Below are 23,812 nucleotides of genomic sequence, written 5' to 3'. Positions count from 1 at the left end.
TTGTTATCAGATTCAGTGTTCATTTAGTATTGATCTGTTGTTAATTTTATTATCAAGATGTGTTGTAGAAATAAGAAGATCAGTCCAATCTTTATTGTAGGTATTATCAAAGGTAGGTCGGTCAGTAAAATGATTATGTAGAATGAGATTGTTTGCATTTAAAAATTCTTCAAGTATTTTTCCTCTGTGGTCTCCTCTGATCGGTTTGTAAGTATCCCCATTAAGTACTATGGGAGTTAAAGTCTCCACTAATAACATGCGACTATTATTATTGTTGTAAGATTTCATTTAGTATGGATAAGTTTTGATTTGGATTTTTGACGGAGATACATAGATACTAGTAATAAGAAGCTGAGATGCATTAGTATTGATTAAAATTGTGATTATATCTCGAGTATTAATCATTATTGTAGAATTCCATTTATTGTTTGGAATGAATATGGCTGTACGAGGAGATAAAACACCGGTTGAAGCATGACGTTGAATAATTGTCCAGTTATTTGGAATTTTTCCTAGTCTGCCAGTGATGCAATAAGATTCTTGTGTTATAATAAAATCTGCCAGATAATCTACTTGATACTGACTTAGTTGGTCGGTGACGGTCTTCTCTCTTTGAAGATTTATTTTGAGAAAGCGGATGCCATTGTTATTCTTTTTATTGAAGGAAAGGGTCTATAGATAGTCTGCAGGATCTTGCATTATTGTTGATAATATGTATTGGATTTTACTCGTCTAACTTCTGTTTGATATGTGGACCAGGAAATAGCTAAAGCTGGATGTTTACAGTCAAATTTTGTTTCATACTTTTCATTGTTAATCCAACAGTTTATGCGGTACGGAGTTTGGGAATAACAGCAAGAAACATGATATTTTCCGCCGCAGAATGAGCATTTTGGTTTGTTTGTCTTATGAGAGAAATCCTGACAGACTTGACATCTGCGTACACCGATAAACTCGGTTATTTTATTGGTGCGCCATCCAATATATATTTGTTTTTTACTCATAAGATTTTGGAAAGTTTGACCGTGACATTTTATGATCCATTTATCAGTATTATTTTGATCATTCAGTTTAAATAAAGGTCTTAGCTCGGAAATATTTGATTATGTTTCTTGGGCTATAATTTGAATCAAGGCGTCAGAGTTGAAATGTTTTTGGAATATTATGAATTGTACATTTTGGTATTCTGGCTTCAGGAAATTTTACGTTAACTATATCTTTTACAACTGTTTTGGCAATGAGGTTATAGCTGATTTTTCCTATACCTTCTAGGTTATGACAGTGTATTGCAAGGCTTCCTTGAAGAAGGGTGTTTATTTTTTTGACGTTGATATTTAATGCTTGCAGTGGTATTATTTGCAGTGGTATATGATTTATTTGTTCTATTTTTCTTTTCCGGATCTTGCTTCGTTTGGTCATTAAATCAATCGTTCTACAGTCGTTATCCAGTTCTGGCTCTTTTCGGTGTTCATCCGGTTTCCTTTTCGGGTTTGACAGTTCTTTTTCGGTTCCAGCTTGTTTTTCAGATTTGGATTCTTTTCCGTTTTTTGCTTCTTTTCCAGGTATTGCGACTTTTCTGACTCGTCTATATTTTCCAGTTCTGGCATCTTTTCCGGCTCTTGCTTCTTTTCCATTTTTTGCATTTTTTCCAGTTTCTTCTTCATTTTCAGTTCTTTGTTTTTTATTTTTTGCATTTTTTCCAGTTTCTTATTCTTTTTGAGTTCTTCTTTGTTTTTTAGTTTTTGCATTTTTTCCAGTTTCTTCTGCCTTTTCAGTTCTTCTTTGTTTACTTGTTTTTGTATCTCTTCCAGTTGTTTCTCCATTTTCAGTTCTTCTTTCTTTTCTAGTTTTTGTATCTCCTCCAGTTTTTTCTTGTTTTTTAGTTCTTCTTTCTTTTCTAATTTTTGAATCCATTCCAGTGTTTGCTTCTTTTTCAGTTCTTGCTTCTTTTCTAGTTTCTGTTGCTTTTCCAGTTTTTGTTTGTTTTTCAGTTCTCCCTTCTTTTCCAGTTTTTGCTTCTTTTTCTGCTCTTGTTTCATTTTCAGTTCTTGCTTCTTTTCCAGTTTTTGTTTCGCTTCCTGGTCTTCCTTCTTTTTCAGTTCTTGCTTCTTTTCCAGTTCTTGTATCTTCTCCGGTTCTTGATTCTTTTCTAGTTTTTGTATCTTTTCCAGCTTTTTCTTCTTTTTCAGTTCTTGCTTCTTTTCTAGTTTTTGTGTCAATTCCAGTTTTTTCTTCTTTTTCAGTTCTTGCTTCTTTTCCAGTTTCTCCTTCTTTTCCTGTTCTACCTTTTTATTCAGTTCTTGTTTCTTTTCCAGTTCTTGCATCTTTTCCGGTTCTCGCTTCTTTTCTAGTTCTTTCTCGTTTTCCAGTTTTTGCTCCTTTTCATGATCAGAAGGAGGGTTTTCCAATCTACAAAATAATCAGTATATCTTTATTTCAGTAGTAAAAAAGTGAAAGTAATGCAACGACGATCACGTTTAACATGTACAACACTTCCATATTTAGATACTATATAACACTTTGGGCTCAGTTTCATAGAGAAAAATCTCCCCGTAGGTTTATTGTTTGACAGAATGTTTTTCTACAAAGGGCGAATTGGTTGTTTTCGTTATAAGGACCTAAAGCCAAGCAAAGAAGTTAAAGAATTTGGCGTGATTTGTATGCAATAAGCTACCACCATGAATCTCACGTAGAGCGTGATAATTTGCAAAGTTTCACTGCCTTACTTTTCCTTACTTAATTTTTACATATGTTGTAATAATAATAATAGTAATAATAAACAGGTGTCTTAAAAACAGAGGGAAAGAATGGCGAAAATTGCAAAATAGGAGGAAAAAATGAAACTGAAATGAAAAATGAAACAACTACAAACAAAGGATGGAAAAAGCATTTCAGAAGATATACACCTAACGTACTTTCTGAATCAGCAAAACCTGTATTTAAACGAGTATAAGTTTGAGAGCTTTAGATTCATTTATTTTTTGAATCAATTACTATTTCTTACGCATGCCAGATATTTTAAATTTCTTCAATTTTTGTATAATTTACTTACGTATTTTGTATTTTAACCTTTTCTTATTATTATCCCAGTAGAGGTAACCTTACACATCATTAAATTATCTCCGAGTTTCATCATTTAAGTCATCTTTCTCTCAGAACAATCTCTTTGCATCGCTGGCTGCACAGGTTTCAAATTTTCTCTCGTTATTCCAAATTCAGAACATTTTGCTGGTCTATTTCGTGGTCCAGCAGAGCAGCACTAGGAGTCTTGCCACCATTTGTATTCAATTGAAAATTTTATTCTCATTCTTCAGTTACATTCTTTAAGTTTTAATCATTTATACAGGAAGAAAGAAAGAAATCAAACACAGTAAAACAAATTAGGAAAAGAAATATCTGTTTTCTCCTATATTTATTGTTCCCTGTAATTTCTTTTGCCTGTTCCATTAAATTTATTGAAGGAAAATTTGCTAAGTTTTTCAGAATGTATTTCCTAAATCCTTATGCGAATTAAGCCTTTCGGAGCGTTTCGGCTACACTTTAATGGTTTTTAAAATGTAATGTTTGAATATTGACAGCTGCCTATACTGAAATATTTTCTCCATAGTCTTTAAAAAAAGAAGAATTAAAGTTCCAGGAGATTTTTTTAATGAAGGACACACATTTCTTATTTGAAGGGCAAGAGGAAAAAAAAAGATATTTTCGGATGGGAATATGTAGCATTGTAAACACCGTGTTTGTAAATTTCATCATATAGTAGCGACACTTGAGTCATAAGTAATTATGCACATATATGAGAGAGACGACATCGTGGAAAAATGAAATGGCAAAACAGGGCCGAAACAACTTTCCTGGCCGCTACAAACAACACAAAACACAAGAAAGAACGGACACCAATTATGCTTAGCACAAGAGAAATTAAAAAATAGGAACAAAATTAGACACTTATGGACCTCAAAGAAGGTGTTCGAAATTACGACCTGCGCCCTGATGCAGGTATCACATCTCTCGCACATCGACCATAAGATGTTCTGGAAAATACTGTGCATCCTGAGGACTTTCCCAGCAGCTGCCACGATATGTGCCACAAGTTCCTGTTGGACTTCTAACAGGGATTTCGTGCACTAATGTGTTGACGTACCCCGAGCGGAAGTGATAATGCAAGTGAAGTCTCGTGATCTTGCTGAACAATGCACTGGACTACCCCTACCAAACCCATGTTTAGGATACTTTCCTAAGGAACTTTCGAATACTTTCTTTGATGACGATCCAATGTTTTTGTTCTTATTTCATAGTTTCCGCTGCGCTAAGAATAATAAAGAAATATCTTTACACTGTTCGTACCCTATTTTTCTTGTGTAGTCTCTCGTCACTATGGCCCCAGGAAAGCATTTCCGACCATGCATTGCAATAAACGATTATATATATATATAATTTATTTCCTAAACAATATTGATTAATTGATTATATTATCTCCTAAGTTTAATTAAAGTAGAATTATTTTAAAAGAGTGAATCCATACTGGTAAGTTATATTTCGAAAGATGTTTTGAAGTAATTTGAAAGCAAAATGTTAAAAATGTTTTAACGGGGACTAGAGTTAAACCATCATGAAGAATAAAATTTCAATTGTAAAAGGAAAATTAAAAACATGTAATCATTGTCATTGATCGGAAATTAATTGACTTTTCAAGGGGAACAAACCAACTCCCGTTCAACGAACAATAATTGATAAAAATACGTAAATACGAAGGTGTTTCGTCTTTACTCGAGTTATAAGTTAAAGCCAAACCGGCAATTCTAGTCAAATATCCTAAATATCTTCGCGAATAGAAGGGATTATGATCCAAAGCTTATAGTCAAAGAACTTATTCTTATGAAGCAATTTTGTCAATTCAATTTGAAGTAAAAAGCAAAATCTGTAGAGAAATCCGATATAACCCGAGTAACCGTCCCCGACACCTTCATGTTTATGCATTTGAGTTCTATATTATTTGTAAAAATTAAACATTGGAAATTGTTATTATGAAATCGAATTCAAAGTAAAGTTGAAATAAACATAGAAGATTACAAAATAAGATAAATAATGCAAAGTTTGTAAAAACAAATCAAAGACAATATAAAGTAATATAGAAAAATGTAAAAAATAATATATAATAAAAACAGTGAATGTACATGAAGATATAAAGGCCAGAAAAGGTATTAAGTAACTTACATTCTTTCTAGTGGGGGAGTTGGCAAAGTATTCTCTTCATGTCTGACTCATAAGTGTTGGGTGTCCGAAAATTCTTAGCGGCAGTGGGGGCTTTGAATAATATCAGTCGGTAAGACTTGGGTGAAGTAATTTATGGTAGTGGGTTGGACTCGGAATTCTTGAGGGATGTATTATGTGGAGTTCTTATTTGAGGGAGACTGTGTGTTAAGATTTTTTTGAAAATACTATTGAATGGAAATTATTAATTTTTGGCTAATTGTCGTGTCACAATGATTAAGAATTTAAGAAAGGAAAAAATAATTTTCACTGTCAGAGAGCTATTAGACAGTCATGAAATAGGCCCATTTTTTTTAGCTAAAGTCATGAAATAGGCCCATTTTTTTAGTAACAGTATAATAACAGCATGAGTCTGAAGACAATTAGCTTTTTACAATATATACAATTGAGTAATTACATTATATACAAATCCTTCAACTGATAGTCATACAACTTATACCGCCTTCTCAGGTTTAGGAACAAATTATCATATCCCTATCAGTTACATGATTTAGAGTGAGTATTTAACGCCTGCTCTTTTAAGGCAATGGTTGATAAATTGAATGGGTATTAGATTATTTTTGAGAATTTTAATAAGGAGCAAAATTTCGCGTTGTAAATCTATTGTATCTGTGCATATAATTTTAATTCGTTGTATTTGATTAATTATACTATTGTTAATTACTTTTTTGGATATGTTGGAGTTCCAATTTATTAATTTCTTAGTATTGAAATTGAAGTTTCTTGTTTTGTCAAAAAGTAAAATTTTTTTGTAGTTAATGATTTGAAGATCTAGAAAGTCTATGCTATTTTGTGAATTATTAGTTTTATTAAGTGTAAGACAATTCGGATAAATCTCGGAGTGTTCAATTTTATCAAAATTATTAATTGTAATAAGGTCATCAATATATCTGTAGGTGTGTTTGTAGTAATTTAAATCTTGTAGTTGTAGATTTTTTTGGAAGTTAAATTCTTTGACAAATAAAAAGATATTACAGATCGAGGTGCTGGAATGTAAGCCCATTGGCAATCCTCTGACTTGTTTAAAAATTTGATTTTGAAACTTGATGTAGTTATGAAAAAGTGTGCATTTTAGGTAGGTTTCCCATTTGTCAAGAGTCATGATATTGAGCATATCAGGGAAGAGTTTAGTTAGATCAAGTAGACTGGTATAGATTTCTTCTAGAGGAAGTGAGGTATATAAGTTTTCAAAGTCATAGCAATTAATGTTTTGGATGTTAATGGTTTGAATGGTATTAATGACAGGAGTGTTATTATGAATGATCCAGGATTGTTATGATTAGTCTTACAATCATTGAAAATAAATTTACAGATTTTATTAAGTTGAATTAAAAAATAATAGTCTACATTTTTCTTGTAATTTATTAGTTCCATTAGCAATAAATCTGAATTTTAATTGAATTTTAATTGTGTTTTATGGAAATTGGGAATCGCCTAAAGATTAGTAAATCTGTTGTAGTTTGCATTGAAAGTAATATTGAGTTTCTTATGAAAAGTTTTAAACCTGTTTATTATAGATGTTTCTGTAAGGTTGGCTAATTGATAAGTAGTTGCGTTGAGAAGTTCTTTATGAATAATTTCTGCGTAGAATTGTTTTCATATAATAAGTTATTAGTTGCTTTATCTATTTTTGTAATAGTAAAAAGCTGTTTTAATGTTTTAATATCTGATGTAATTTGTGACCAATTCAGTGTACTTTTAAACTTGAGGTGACTGATTTCGGTGGATATGCGTTGAAGAATTTTAGCTTTCCATTTTTAGAAGGTATCTATGGGTAAATTCAGTTGATAGCTTGCTTTAACTATAACTTTGTTGATAGTGTTTTCGAAAGTCTTGTAACAGAAATTTGTAGTCATGTTTCTGACTGGTCTAAATTTTGTACCATAACTCATTAGTGTTTTAAGTTGATGGTTTTATATGATATTCAGGTTGCCAGTAATTATGTGCTGGTGATGAGAATTCACGTAATGGCTGTAAATTGGTGTCTTACAATGTCATTCTGCTGTTTCATCTATTTCATGGTGGTTAGTCAGCAAGTTGCTTAAGGTCCTTTGATATTTAAATGCAACCATAGGTAATGTGTAAACTGCGGGGAAGTAATCTTTACAATCTCTGATTATTCTTGAGAAATGAATATTGTCAAACTGCGGATGTAGAAAATTGACTTTAAAATAAATTTTGCGTTGAGTGAGACTATTAGAGAGTCCGAAAAGACTAAAATGGAGAATCATGTCTTTAATGATTTGTATATCATCGTAGCTTTCTTGAATGAATTTTTTTAGTTTGATAAGGAATTTATTAGTACAGGAGTGTAACAGTTGAAAAGTTTCTTGGGAAAGTTGTCTGAGTCAAAAAAACATTTCAATTGTTTTTTCAATGCAAATGTATCCAAAGTGGATAAAAATCTTGCATTATTTTTTATTTTGCTTCCTCTTATTTCTCTCTGCGTTTTGTTGCTGTAGTGCTTAAATTGGCTGAAAATAGACTTCTTAGAAGTATCTCTATGACTATGTATATAAGTGTTAAGTCCATATGGATAAAGTGAACGTTGTTTTAGTATATAGAGAGATTCCTAAAAAATTCGTGTTTTGTGATTGGGTATTATATCTAGTATCTGAAGTTGAATAGAGTTGAAGTCATGGTGTTTAAAGTGCTCTAATTCTGCTGTATTGAGTTGTGATGGTGTACTTATTTTAATGCTATTTTTTGTGCGTTGAATTTTTTGATTTGAGCTCTATGGTTATTGATTCGAAAGTTAAGATTGTTTTTAGTCTGTCCTATATATTTTATATGTCAAGTGCCGCATGTAATCATGTAAATACAGTTAAATGTTTTTTATAAAAATTGTTTTTTGGGTTTATCTGTAGCAGGCATGGCGTTAAATTTTCAAGTTTTTCATCTCGTGGAATGACATTTAATGATTTCAATTTGAGATAAACTAGCAAGATATAAAAGTAAGGAGGCTGCTAACCTTCAATACAGTAAAGGTTTTGTATAAGAACTTTATAAATTTTAAAAATTGAAATATTAAAAAAGAAGAATGGAGGTAATATATAAAGTGGGTACATTAGGCAAGAGATAAATAGCGCTAATAGCTGCTATTTAGCATATCAAATGTTGTATGATCTTAAATTCATTAAGTGCGAAAACAAGTTACTATTACTTGCGCAATTGCTGCAAAGTTAGTTAATAATAATTTATTTCCTAAACAATATTGATTAATTGATTATATTATCTCCTAAGTTTAATTAAAGTAGAATTATTTTAAAAGAGTGAATCCATACTGGTAAGTTATATTTCGAAAGATGTTTTGAAGTAATTTCAAAGCAAAATGTTAATAATGTTTTAACGGGGACTAGAGTTAAATCATCATGAAGTATAAAATTTCAATTGTAAAAGGAAAATTAAAAACATGTAATCATTGTCATATATCATATATATATATATATATATATATATATATATATATATATATATATATAATCCTTATATAAATATATATATATATATATATATATATGTTACCGTAAAAGACCGAAATTGGAGAATGTCGACTTTCACCGGAGAATGTCAACATTCACCAAATACGTCGGTGAAAGATCGAATATTGCATTACATTCTTGTACTCGTACATTCGGACCCTCACCGGTGTATGTCGACACTCACGGATGTGCTCTGGTGTAGGTTGAAAAGAGAGGAGTATATGTACACGCTGTCATTGCAAAAGGAAGTGTTCCACAAATATATGCTGTTGTAAAAGCAAGGGCCTCTTGTGCAATTGAAAGTGTCATAAGAGTTTAAGTTGTTGCAATAAATAAGATTTGAATCACGTAATTTAGTAAGTTTTAAACTTCTATTATTTTCCTTTCTCATTTTGAATGTACAGTGTGTTTTAAGTTCTTATATTCTTAAGTTCTTAATTTAAGTGCGTTTTTTCGTGACCGAATTACGGAGAAAATATAATATTCTTATGTGTTCAACATTCCCCATAAGTAGATGGTGAATGTGGACATTTACCGGTGTAAGTCAGAAATAAGAGTATTTGGAAAATATTTCGGACATACAACAAGCGACTACGTGAATGTTGACATTCACCGGTGAAAGTCGACATTCTCCAGATTTCGGCGTTTCACCATAACATATATACGATAAACGTATATATATAGATATATATGTAAATGTGTGTGTGTGTGAATTAATGTTAGGAATTCTGATCGCACATATTGATCTATAATACAGAGCAAATTTGGCAGATGAATAAGATAAAATATTCAGATTTATTTCAATTCATATTTGCGGCTCCAATTCATTTGAAATTCTAAACCTACCTATTTCTAGAATATTTATATTTCTCATATTGTTGGAATAGGAAGAAAGTAGCACGACGTCGTGTCAGGGGTGACAGAGATAGAAAAAAATGTGCATAGTTCGACAATATTGTGGCTTAGTAAGAGAAATATTTGATTCAGGAAATTTAAATTCCCACTTAGCTAGATCATCATCTTTATGTAAATCATGTGATGGGGATATATATATCTACATAAATATATTTTAATTAATTAATTTTTATTTTTTAATTTTCTATTAATTCAAAATTATTTAATATTATATATTAAAAAAATAATTACAATGAAAAGTTGGAATCTGGAAATTTTTATTATGTTTGATGAGTACATTCTCTAAACTCGAGCTAAATAATATTCTAAATCTCTGTAAATCTAGAAATATATAGTCTAACAGAAACAGATGAAGAGAACAATTTATATTAGATTTGTTCCGAATAGAGTATAGGATGGATTTCAGTGTTTACGTAATTTGTTTTACATACATATATATTATTATTTATAAACATAAAGTCCTTTTTGTCTTTGTTACTCTAATTATATCAACTATTTGACATTCAACAACTAACTTCATAACAACTTCTCATTCACAAATTTTACAAACTGGCCGTTTAAACACGTGTATTTTGTATATTAGCTTTCTGTTTAGATATTTCATTAGTTAATGCAATAACGTTTCCTCATAATCAAAAGTTATGACAATAAATTTGAATTCTTCACAATAGGATTTTCCATCTTAAACATTTATAATATATTTTTGTAATGAAGGATTGAAAAAAACATTAAGCATTATAAATCTGAAAACGTATTATTTTCCAGACCAGCGTTTTTGTCAAAAAATTATTAAAGGTATAATTAAACTGGACCTGAAACATTATGTTTTGTTTTATTATTTTTTCCGAAAAGACTTACGTTTCCGACACGTATTGCAATCTTAAACATTGGGGATCCAATTCTTCTAGTAGTTGATCGCTGTAGTATATTCCTGCTTCTCCTTCTTCTTCTTCAAATATACGTCGATAATTATTTGCGCTGAAATATTTTTATTTTATTAAATATATATGTTCATATGTTTGAATTCATTAATTTAATAAATGATTACTTATACGTTTTTTGTCAAAAGTAGTAAGTTACAGTTTGCGAGCATTTTTACAGATTGTCAAAGATTTTTAAACGCTCAATGTTCCACGAAGAAAATATCTTTACTTATTCAAAATCTTTTAAAAACAATAAATATGGAAATGAATATTCCTCTTATTAACCTAAATTCCATTATGAGAATATACAGGTATAATAGGAAATGAAGCTGCTGGCACCAACAGCTCAGGATGCCATATTAAAAGGTCTGATTGACATCTATCATCTCAAATCAAACCATGCAATCAGGAAAAAATTTTCCAAACACGTTTTAATAAAATAACAAACAGGATGGGACGAGACAGATACAAGAAGATTGCTCGACGGTTACCTCCCGCAAGTATCCCTATAAAGAATAAATTTTTTTCTCCAATTAGATTGGCAACAAGTCATGGAAAGTTCCCATTTTATTACTAGAGATTCTTAAGAAGCACGTAAAATGCGAGCGCGAAAAACCTGCAAATCTGGAAAACCTAAGCTTTATAAATGGCACTCTCCCTTACTTTCCCTTCTTAGAAAAAATAACCAGGATTTGCATCAAAAATTCCAGAGAAACGTGTTTCTACAATATGAAGTGTGTGTCTGCACTTCAACAATTTATGAAATATATTATTGAAAGTAAAGGAACTGTGATTATAAGTATCTAATCATATTACAAAAGTGAATAAGCATATATTTAAGAACAAGAAAATTTTTTAAACGGTGGCTTCCGTTGACCATGCTGATGAAATTTCCAGTCGAGCGCAATTAATCAATGTTTGGGATCTCAACCTGATGGCTGCGTATGCTGAGTCGATGACTGATCATTCATTTGGACAATTTCCGCACAGGATTAAAAATTGCCTTCCTACAGACTTCTTCACTTAACGGGCCATGCGTTCAAAACACAGATTTACACGTTAACTGAAATGTATAAAAAAATTAGCGAAAACAAAAAAAGTATTTAAACGCACAATATCTCTTCGGATCTTCCTATGTTCCTGATTATTACATCTGCTGAAAACAATTTAATACGTTTAAATGCAACTACATTTCATTGAAGTGATCTATTAAATGTTTAACAGTTTTCTGCTGTTGACTTCAATAAATTTAATAATGTTTGGTATTTCATTTGTTTCCAGCAACACCTAGTCTCCTTTGCAAAGAAAATTAATATTAACTTTTGTAATTAAGAAATGATTTAGATGAAAAATTAAATTGGACTGGAGATAATGTCTCGGTTGTTTTCGTTAAAAGAAGTTGGTGCTTTCCTAATTCAAAAAATATCTCCATATATATACATAACATACATGTAATTAATTTACACACTTAAAAAAAGTATTCTTCACATGGTATCTTCAAATGGGTAGATACGATAGCTGAAAAACAAGTGTCGGACTAAAGCGGAGCTGCAAAGAGCGATTTGTTGTACTGATACTTCCGTTTATATAATTCTTGTTATTCGATGCATGTAGTTTTGTTGAAATTCGTGTTACAAATTGCTTTATTCTCTGATGTAAAATGAATTATCCCAAATTTTATTCAGAAGATTTAAATAACGGTTTCGATCACAATACACAGCAGTTACTAGTAAAATATCTGGATCAGTGACTTTTTGACGTCATTTAAAACGCTTAATTACAGGGCCGTAGTACAATTCCCAACCGGCCCCAAACCCAGGGGTATAGCGATATACAATAGTGAAATGATCGAAGATTCTTTGGAAATAATCGCTATCATCGAATGACATGCATATTCTATTTAAGTAATCATAGTCATCAGCTTTTAATATTCGTTGCAAATAATCATTGTCATCGAATAATCATTGTAAAGAATTATTCTCATCGGATAATCATTGAAAATAATCTTTGTCGTTACATAAAGGGGCATAATAGCTGATGTATAAAGAATTGTACTCAAATTCTCAATAAAACAATCGAATATGTATTGCAATTTATCATATGATCATTATTTACAGGAATGATTCTTAAATGATTTCGACCTACGGCTCCTAATGACGCCGAGAAAAACTTGCGCAACTGTGACAAAAAGAAGATTTTAAAATACAATAAAAGCTTGAAAGCTAGGAAAAATGTCTGAATTTAATTTCCTTTTGTTTAAATGAAGCTTAATGTTTTTAAAGGAAACTGAATATAACGTCATTGTATGTCGAAAATCTTTCATTAATATCAGTATTTTAAATGAATAGCTGCTTTTGGCAACTTTTATGTTTCACCTTTGGATACGTGACACGATATGCTATCGCTACGTTAATTCCTTTATTGAGATTTTGAAATTTTGTTATATTGAAATAAATTTAAATCATAAACTCTAATGTATTACCTGAAGTGTCAAAGGTCTTTGTTTCCTGAGTTGGCAAGAAAAATTTATTTACGAATCGCTGGTTGCTTGGAAAGAATGAATACATTTTCTTCATAATGAAATGTTTCTATGCAGTTTATGCTATTCTAATTTTATTTATAAAAATTTAATTTCTTTTATTGTATAGTTCCTTTCTGAGTAGAAGTTTAAACTTCTGTAGGTATTTAACGTAATTTAGATGCAATGTTACTTTACTACAGTTACATAATTTTTTTTTTAATTTACTAAAATGCCTGAACGCAAGAAGACAGCACAAATGTTACAGCGAGCTACATAAAAATGAAGTAAGAAACACTGGGAAACTCAGCAGGCAAGTACAAGAAAACTTGCGAGCTTCAAAAATGAATGAAGATACAACTAGAAACTCAGCAGGCAAGCATAGTGACAAGAAAGCTTACACATTCAAGAAAGTGAAGAAGAAACGAATAGGAGTTCCAGCAGACAAGCAGCAACTCAAGAAACTTCGCGTGCTCAAACTGTATCAGAAACTAGTAGAACACACAAAAGACATTCAGAAAACCAAGAAACACTGCGTGCTTCGGAAAGGGAAGCCGAAGCGAAACGGAGGCCCATTAGATAAGTGGAACGTCAACAGAATATGCGCGATGAAGAGAAGCGATGAAGATAAGTTGCGCGATGAAGATACGTTGCAAGTAAACGAAGGATACAAGACTCTCCGCGTCACCGTAAGATTCGACAGGAAATAACAGAACAGCTCAAGAACCTGCATAAACAACTCAAGACGCTGCAGATTACGAACAATTTCGGTTCGAAGAGGCAGAACTTGTACGAGAAAACAAGCTTCGCAAGAACGCATTAAGTACTCTTCACAATGCAGGAAGTTTACTTTGAGCAACACACTGTATATATAGAACTGGTAGACATATATAGTAAAGATTTTGCTTTGGCAACAGCCCCCTAGTAAAATGTATGAAGTTTATATTGGTATCTCACAATACCTGAACGAAATTTTTCTATTTACTTCTTCATTTACTATTTTCTTAAATTTTTTATCAGTAATCCTGTCTATCTATTATAGATATCAAAATCAGAAAAATTTAATTAATTATCTTTAAATGTATCTAAGTAATGAAAACTTCGCCCCTATTCATACCGAAACAACACGATGTAATTGTAGATAGCTAGAAAGTAAAATGTATTCAGCAGGCTGTACAGCAAGCGGCATGTATAAATGGTGATAACACAAGAATGGTATTTAATGTTATATACTGGCAGAGTTTTAAAATAAGAACATATACATCAGTGTTTTAAAAATACGAATTTTGCATCAAATTGCAAAACAAATATCTTAAAATCTGCCTTTTCATGCATAAGAGTTCAGCATTCGGAAAATTATATTTTCGTAAACGGTTTAGCAAAAATAACAAAAATTATTGCCTTGAGAAATGGATAATCTTGGTATGAATCCGAATTACGCCAAGACTACCCGTCAATGGTTGTTTTGAACACGCCCTAAATGTATATATATATAACCCTTAAAAAACGTAAAGTGAGTGAATCTACTATCCGAGTGTGTAATAGTATGATAATGCTATGTCGTATGAACATAACTTCTTGCATTGTAAATAATCTGTAATATTATGATAATGCTATGTCCTATGTGTTGAAGTATGTTGTAACAGTAAGTTGCGCTATGTCCTAAACGTTGTTAGTGCTATGTCCTATGTTTACTGTAATCAGGTCCCCTGTGTCCAGAGAGCTAGTACATGGGGGCTATACCATTTTTGTCAATGGCGATGGCGTGGTGCCCCCTGTACTTGTTCCTGTCCTGTCCTGTCCTATCCGAGTGTGTCTTTATGTCTTGAGATTTTAAGAAATAAGAAATGCATTTATCAATCTGGATAAAGCTAACGCTATTGCCCGAATAACAACGTTTATTTAACACTTGATATAACCAATTTCATATACATCTTGAAAGAAAAACATAAATTTCCTAATCAGATTCTACCAATTGCAGAAAAAAGACAGAAATAATGGAATTTCTAATAACACTACAAGTAACATACCGAGGAATAAATTGCGCGGCAAAACTGATGCAATCTACAATATGTAAACCAAAAAATTTAGGTTCCGCTATAGAAATGCAATAGAATGAGAAATGAAACTATGATGAGATTTATAATGAAAAATTTACCATAAAGTATTAATATATGGTATTAGTAAATATATACTTTTAATACTACTCATTTAAATATGCTGAAACTTTCATAATATTCATTACTTACAAACGCTTTTTCATCCATCGAAGCATAGCACAAGCCATTCTCAATTCAGTGCTGGTGCACGTCAATAAAATAAGGATAAATCCAAATTTTTACAAAAAATCAATCGCCTTGACTCGTTTCTCAGAAAACGTATGTCTACAAATGCAGTATTAATATATCACATCAATATAATTCGGGATCATAAAATCTCCAAACAACGCATTAAACGCAAAAAATCGCATTAAGGCAGAATGAAGAATTTTCACTCTTACAATGGCTTTTACAACAATATACAATAGAATCTAATTTCTAAACTAAGTGTTCATTGTTACACCATATTTCATTCTTGAGGAATCTTTCATGGTTGTTCAGTAATTCTAACTGTTAACTGGTTTAAATCGAATTATGATTTCATATATATGCACAGACTTATATATGTATATATTAATACGTATCTGTAGTAACATACATCATCTTATTATATGTAGGCGCATAATTCTAAATTAATTATACTAGTCAACATAATTTATATATTGATAGCATCAGACTTTAAAAATTATTTATTACTATCTGCTTGCTAACTATTATATAATTACGTACAGTGGTACCTCGACATACGAGTTTAATTCGTTTCGTAACCTTGCTCGTATCTCAAAGCAATTTTCCCCATTGAAATAATTCGAAATGCCATTAATCTGTGCCAGCTCTCAAATCACGACCTCAGTTGTTTTTGTTAAGTGTTTTCGAATAAGAAATATGTATTTTCTTATTCAAAAACAAGAAGAAACAATTATTTATAAATAACAAATACATATTCTATAAAAACATAATTAAAAGAAAAAGTGAAGTGCCTACGGAAGCGCTTAATTTTTGTCTCTGGTCTTCGCTTTTTTCGTCATGCTCTGCTCATTTTCACCCGCAGATCGTTTAAAAAACTGTCGAAGGAGGTTTGTTTCTTCCTCCGTGTCAAGGATGCACGACTAGTTGCAACATTTTCGCGCGTTGATTTTTATCCACGCACTCTACAACTTTCTCCCACATTCCCAAGACCTAAGATCACGCTCTCTAGAAGAATTTCGGCTCGACAGCAGTTGTCGCCCAACAGTGGCGGAGGGGTAAAATCGCTGAGCACTGGTAGTTTCAAACTGGTTTCGATTCTAGGCGAATAGGTTGACTGCATGGGAGGTTTCGGAGTTTTTCCTATGTGTAACGTGTATATTAGCCAGATTCCCTTAGAATGTTCTCCACGAAGGCATCCTTCATCCTAGGCAGATAGCGCAAGTGTGCTTCGTTATAATCAACTAAATCAAACCAAACACCAGAATTGCCTGTGTGGCACAGACAGACTAAACACTTGTCGAGTACCGAAGCTAGAATCCTAAGATTCGAGGACGAATACGAAGGTTGTGGAAACCGGCTTTCCTATCTCCATGCCAGAAAACCGCTAAGCGGAAAATATTTTCAAGTTTTTTGTGGTGAGTAGGCGAAATAAAGCAGGATTACGATTATCGTAGGATTTACGTTATAATCATGATGGTAAAGTGATGTAATTATATTAAAATCATGACCAGTATATGAAATTATTCGTCAAAGTTTTGGAATGATTTTGGTATATATGGTTCGAAGGTAGCATTTATGACATTGAAGCATCCTTTTTGAATATTTATATAAATATGTCGCGAGACTGCTCAACTAAGGTGAGATCGTTATAGGCAAGGTCGATTATGCTGACATTTTCTCAAGTCAGTAAATTGACCAAAGTATTATACTTTGGTACTTTAGTTTTACACTAATGTTGAGAGGAAATAAATGTTTCTTTGCTCTTATCTGTTCCGTAATAGAGTTCCAGGTAGAGTGTGATATATGTAGGGATTATAGCGATGTTCAAAGTAAAAGGTATACAGGAAAGAAAAGTGACAAAAAGAAAAATGTGCCTTAAGTTATAGTTGATTTCTTTCTTTCAGCAAATCATGTATATTCTAAACGCGATCGTCTAATACTATAGCCAAAATTTATCGAAACATCGCGGCATAAAAATACATAGCAACGAATTTTCAAGCATAATTTTTTTTTATAAACTGACTAACATATTTACATTTTTGTGAAGTAGCATATTTACATGTATACGAAATGAAAAATAGATATGAGGTAATAATAAAAAACTAAATAAAATATGCTCCCAAATAAAGACGTTAAGGCAATAATTGCTAGACAAAGACAGAAAGTTGGTAACTAAACTGAGAACTTTTGCGGCGAAGACAATTTATTAGTTCAAAAATCTATAAATATGTCAAAATAGAATAAATTCTATGTAGAAATGTTAGCAAAGATACTGTTACGAATTTGGTATTTAAAAAGCTAATGTTACTTCAATTATAAATTAAATGGTTTTATTTCTCGCGCAGTGCAGGGCGTGACGAATATTAAAAGAAAGCTAAGCAGGAAAATTGAAAATACAAGATGGCGTGCATTAAATAAATAAATATCTCTTTTTGATTTCGAGAAAGTACTGGAAAATTCTAGCGCGTGATTTTAAAATCTTATAAAAAGAGGAAAACGTCTCAGTTCGCAGTAGTTGCTTAGTTTGTTGTTGTTTAGAAAACTGCTCTTGTTGATTGTAGCGAATTCGCGGATTAGCGTTCTTTAGCTGTTTTGAATTACGTTCTATTGGACATTTGAGTAGTTAAAAGATAACTACTGTGAGATATTGTAATACTGCATGATAATTTGAGAAAATGTAAGCATTTTTGTTGTGATAATAATAAATTTTTGTTCATTTTTCATCGGACTTGTGCATTCATTTCATAACGAACTCGTACGCACGCAACAATTTTTGGTGTCAGAAGTGGGATTTGAATGCCAATAACAAGAGCGATGGAAGAGCAATTAAGGCAGTTGATCTCAGCCTTTACCTCGTTGAAAGAAGATATGAAATCTAATCAGGAAAGGATTGAAGCGGGACAAGAATCCGTTAAGGAAGAGATAAAGGCCATTCAAGCTGGTCAATTAACTTTTAAAGACGAAATAAAAGCCGTACAAGTAAAGATTGAAAAAAGTCAATACGAAATGAAAAGAGAAATTGCCTGCATAATGGAAACCAAATTCGATGCTATGGAAGGCAGAATAGATGTGGTTGAAAATAAAGTTGGGCAAATTGAAGAAAAGGTTTCTTCCGTAAAAGGTCAAATTGAAGAAAGAGTTTCTTCGGTGAAAGAAGAAATAGAAGAAAGAGTTCCTTCTGTAAAAGACCATATAGAAGAGCGAGTTTCTGCCGTCGAGCAACAAATTGATGATAGGGTTTCAGCCGTTGCGAAAGAAGTTGACACTTTAAAGAAGAGCATAGCGAACGAAAGAAGCAATTCTGAGGGTTTTAAATTCTTACCGATGCCTGCTCGTCCATCTCTGAAGATATCCACATATGATGGGAATACATCCTGGCAAGTGTATAAAACACAATTTTCTATCGTTTAGGATGCGAATGGATGGGATTCCCAAACTAAGGCCTGCCATCTCGCCGCTTCTCTGAGAGCAGACGCAGCGGATATCCTGCAGACGCTTCCAGAAAACCAAAGACTTGACTTCGAAGCTTTATCCGGCGCATTGGAACTGCGCTTTGGCGAGAAATGTTTAAAAGACTACAGCAGGCTTCAATTAAAATCCCGTCAACAGAAGCCCACCGAATCACTCCAGGAACTCGCCACAGATGTTGAAAAGCTGTCCCACCTCGCCTTTACGGAGTGCCCGAGAGAAACGAGGGAAATCCTGTCCCTGCAGTACTTTATCGATGGCATCCGGGATCCCGAAATACAGAAGGCTCTACGAATGGCGGATGTTAAAGATTTGAAAAGTGCTTTAGTGTACGCCATGAAATTCGAGGCAGCCCAGCAAGCCACTCGTCGAGACCGCCACCCCGTGAGAGCTGCTCAAGTCCAGCAGCCAGAGAATCAAGTCACTGCTCGTCTAGACGATTTAACTAGACAACTCAACGCCTTGAGACGGAATATTGGTGATAAGAAACCGACCGTTAAGTGCTGGAACTGCGGTGCTGAAGGACACATACGACGAAACTTCAGAACACCCCAGGGCACGGATGTTAAGACCGCTCCTAGCAAGCAGCAGGGAAACTAATTAGTGGCCATCTCGTGGGGCGGAGGTTGCCAGATAATGAAAAGCCCCAGTTTAAAGCGCTTCAGATTTCTGCAGTGAGAGGCGACAGTAATGGACTTTTTGTAATAGGACATATTAATGGAGTTCCCTGCAATATGACAATAGATACAGGAGCCAACGTTACCATCATCCGAAAAGATTTGGCTCGACAATTGGGAAGCAAACTTATCTGGACGCCGCCCTGCGTTACCCTCCAGACTGTGTCCGGTGAGAAGATCGATATCGCGGGGAAAGTGAACGTTAATATCAGGTTTGGAAGTGCCGCTTACCATCACATAGCATATGTAGCAGACGTTACAGATCCTTGCATACCCGGATTAGACTTTTTAAGGAAATATAATTTTTCCTTGGACTTTAAAAATAATGAATTGCATTCTGCGTCTGAGGACATAACGTTATTTGGAATTAATAATGAAGAAGTTAAATCTGTCCACAGAATCATAGCACAAGACAATATCACAATACCGGCAAGAACAGAAATTTTACTCCCTGGATCTATAGCCGAAAACAGAGATTTTCGCTACGGCATCATAGAATATCCCAATAACTCTAATACCCCGAAAGGAGTACTAGTAGCCTCAACACTCGTCGACTTATCGAGAATGGTTATTCCTGTGAGAGTTGCCAATGTAACTGAGAAGGCGAGAGTTATTAAGAAAGGCGACGTGGTTGCAGCATGTACTCCAGTAACCAGCGTTGAAAGAAAGAGCAACATCCCAGAACCCGTGTCCTCAGAGAGCATTACATCGGAGTTATTGCAGAATGCGCAATTAAACGATGAAGAGAAGAATGCTGCCGATCGCGTCATTAAAGATCTTCAAGTTGTTTTCTCCCGCTCGTCTTCTGACGTGGGTCGAACTAGTTTGACGCAACATAGAATCGATACAGGCGATCATCACCCGATCAAGCAACATCCAAGACGCCTACCGTTTGCTAAACAGGAAGAGGTACGAACACTTTTAAAGGATATGGAAGAAAGCGATGTTATCGAGCCTTCAGCAAGTCCATGGGCATCTCCCATCGTTCTTGTCAGAAAGAAAGACGGCTCAACAAGATTTTGCGTTGACTATCGCCGGTTGAATGAGGTTACGAAGAAAGACAGTTACCCTCTTCCTAGAATTGACGACATTTTGGACACTCTTTCTGGAAGCAAGTGGTTCTCAACACTTGATTTAAAGAGTGGGTATTGGCAGGTAGAAATACACCCTGATGACCGAGAAAAGACGGCATTTACTACGGGACAAGGGCTTTGGCAATTCAAGGCGATGCCGTTTGGACTGTGTAATGCGCCGGCAACATTCGAACGTCTTATGGAGACTGTTTTGAAAGGCCTTTCCTACGAAGCCTGCCTGATATACCTGGACGACATCATCATCGTCGGAAAGAGTTTTGAAGAACATTTAGAAAATTTTAGGAAGGTGCTTCAGAAACTGAAAAAAGCCAATCTGAAGCTGAGCCCCGCTAAATGCAAATTGTTCCGAAAGGAAGTGACTTATCTGGGACATGTCATCTCTGCAGAAGGTGTACGCACGGATCCTGAAAAGATATCAGCGGTTAAATCCAGGGCACGTCCCGAAAATGTCCATCAGCTGAGAAGCTTCCTAGGGCTTTGCACCTACTATAGGAGATTCGTGAAGGACTTTTCTTCCATCGCAAGACCCCTTCACAAGCTGACAGAGAGCAAGCAAACGTTCTTGTGGACAAAAGAATGCGAGGATGCATTTAACAACTTAAAGGAAGCTTTAACATCTGCTCCAATCCTGACGTATCCTCAGCTCGACAGACCATTTATTCTCGACACGGACGCGAGCAATGACAGTGTCGGTGCGGTTTTGTCCTAAGAAATAGACGGCCAAGAACGTGTAGTAGCGTACTGGAGCAAGTGCTGGTCTAAACCGGAGAGGAATTACTGTGTCACCAGGAAAGAGTTGCTCGCCATAGTCAAAGCTGTAGAACATTTCCATCATTATCTATACGGCAGAAAATTCCTCCTCCGCACGGACCATGCATCATTAGCCTGGCTTTTAAATTTTAAGAATCTTGAGGGTCAAATAGCCAGGTGGATACAGAGACTGCAAGAATATGACATCACTATCCGTCATCGAAAGGGATCATCACACGGGAACGCCGACGCCCTGTCTAGAAGACCTTTGCCAGAAAGCTGCCGATATTGTTCCAGGGTGGAAGCGAAATACGAGCTGCTGACTCCGGTCGCAAGACAAATTACAACATCAACATCGGCTGATCGAGACCCGTGGAGTGATGATGAAGTCAGGAAAGACCAGCTGGAAGACCGTGACATTAAACCCATACTTGATTTAATAGAGTCATCAAACAGAAAACCTACATGGCAGGACATTTCTATCTGTAGTCCTACAACAAAACAATACTGGGCACTCTGGGATTCACTTCACATTCGAAACGGCGTCTTATACCGGAAATTCGAGTCGGATGATGGGAAGACGTGGGACCTCTGCCACGAACTGCTGATGGTAACAAATACATACTCGTTGTCATTGATTACTTCACCAAGTGGCCTGAAGCGTATCCTATTCCTGATCAAGAGGCTGTTACAGTAGCTGAGGTGATGATACAGCACTGGATTTCCAGGTTCGGGGTGCCTCTTCAGTTACATTCCGATCAGGGAAGGAATTTTACCTCGGTAGTAATCAAAGAACTATGCAAACTACTCGGCATTGACAAAACCCAAACGACGCCATTACATCCCCAGTCGGACGGCATGGTAGAGAGGTTCAATCGAACCATCCTTAATAACCTCTCATTAGTGGTTTCCAGAAGCCAGCAGGACTGGGACAAGAAATTACCACTCTTTTTACTGGCTTACCGCAGTGCTGTTCACGAGACTACCGGCTATTCCCCATCACAGATGGTCTTCGGTCGTGACCTTCGTCTGCCTTGTGATCTATTGTTTGGACGCCCTCCGGATTCTCCTTCATCGTCTGAGGAATATATTCAAGATCTCCAGGCCCGGTTTGAAGTGATGCACAACTTTGCACGAGAGAGAGTCAAATTGGCGACAGAGAAGATTAAGACCCGCTACGACACAAGAGCTACTGAACATCAATTCCACGAAGGAGACAAGGTGTGGTTGTGGAATCCGACTCGACGGAAAGGACTTTGTCCGAAATTACAGTCACCTTGGGATGGCCCGTACACAGTCCTAAATAGGCTGAATGACATCGTGGTTCGGATTCGTAAGTCTTCGAACTCTAAACCTAAAAAACCTTCGAACTCTAAAGTCGTTCATTACGACAGGTTAGCTCATTACTATGGCCATAGTACGTAATGAAAATAATTGTAAATAGTATAAGACCATGGTCCTTTTTGTTTTTAAATGTATATTTGATTTGATTTGTATTTAGTATTTGATTTGCATTTAGTATTTGATTTGTATTTGATAGCATTTGATTTGTTTTATTTATTGCATTTATTGTTCATGTTGTTCATTATTGTAATGTAATGCTTATTAATGCATGTATGCCACAGTTGTAAGTTTAGCTTCCTGTCCAGGGATTGTACTGCCCGGGACGTGCAGTCCTTGGGAAGGGGGCAGTGTTACGAATTTGGTATTTAAAAAGCTAATGTTAGTTCAATTATAAATTAAATGGTTTTATTTCTCGCGCAGTGCAGCGCGTGACGAATATTAAAAGAAAGCTAAGCAGGAAAATTGAAAATACAAGAGCGCGTGCATTAAATAAATAAATATCTCTTTTTGATTTCGAGAAAGTACTGGAAAATTCTAGCGCGTGATTTTAAAATCTTATAAAAGGAGGCAAACATCTCAGTTCGCAGTAGTTGCTAAGTTTGTTGTTGTTTAGAAAACTACTCTTGTTGATTGTAGCGAATTCGCGGATTAGCGTTCTTTAGCTGTTTTGAATTACGTTCTACTGGACATTTGAGTAGTTAAAAGATAACTACTGTGAGATATTGTAATACTGAATGATAATTTGAGAAAATGTAAGCATTTTTGTTGTGATAATAATAAATTTTTGTTCATTTTTCATCGGACTTGTGCATTCATTTCATAACGAACTCGTACGCACGCAACAATACATTACTGAGAGCCTGCAAACACAAATTGTAAAACGAGTTTTCGAAACAGTACAGTGGTTGGCTTGTTTACACTTAGATGTCCATTGCAATGAAATGTTTCCATGGCGTATTTGAAGGGCTCGATTTGCAATAGCAAGAACTTGGCATCCAAAACATATCCTCAGCAATCATTCCGCTAATGTCAATGGCAAGCAACTTAATAAGAGAATAAAACTGTATGCATAACATTTGGCC

General features: G+C 34.3%; 1 protein-coding gene across 1 annotated transcript in view; it reads right to left on the bottom strand.

Annotated features, from left to right (window-relative positions):
- Positions 1–870: 870 nt before the first annotated feature.
- The window catches only part of LOC146998805 (uncharacterized), a 97,398-nt gene continuing 74,456 nt past the window's right edge, over positions 871–23,812 (bottom strand). Inside the window, exon 2 of the mRNA XM_085811674.1 lies at positions 871–2,409. Within this exon, the coding sequence (XP_085667800.1) occupies positions 1,419–2,324 (906 nt within the window). The 5' untranslated portion in view covers positions 2,325–2,409 and the 3' untranslated portion in view covers positions 871–1,418. The remainder of the gene's footprint in view (positions 2,410–23,812) is intronic.

The sequence above is a fragment of the Stegodyphus dumicola genome, chromosome 2, assembly GCF_044657685.1.
Source record: "Stegodyphus dumicola isolate Sdum_Otavi_A_Nest chromosome 2, ASM4465768v1".
In the NCBI taxonomy this organism is placed as follows: Eukaryota; Metazoa; Arthropoda; class Arachnida; order Araneae; family Eresidae; genus Stegodyphus; species Stegodyphus dumicola.
This window is presented reverse-complemented; position numbering and strand designations above follow the sequence as displayed.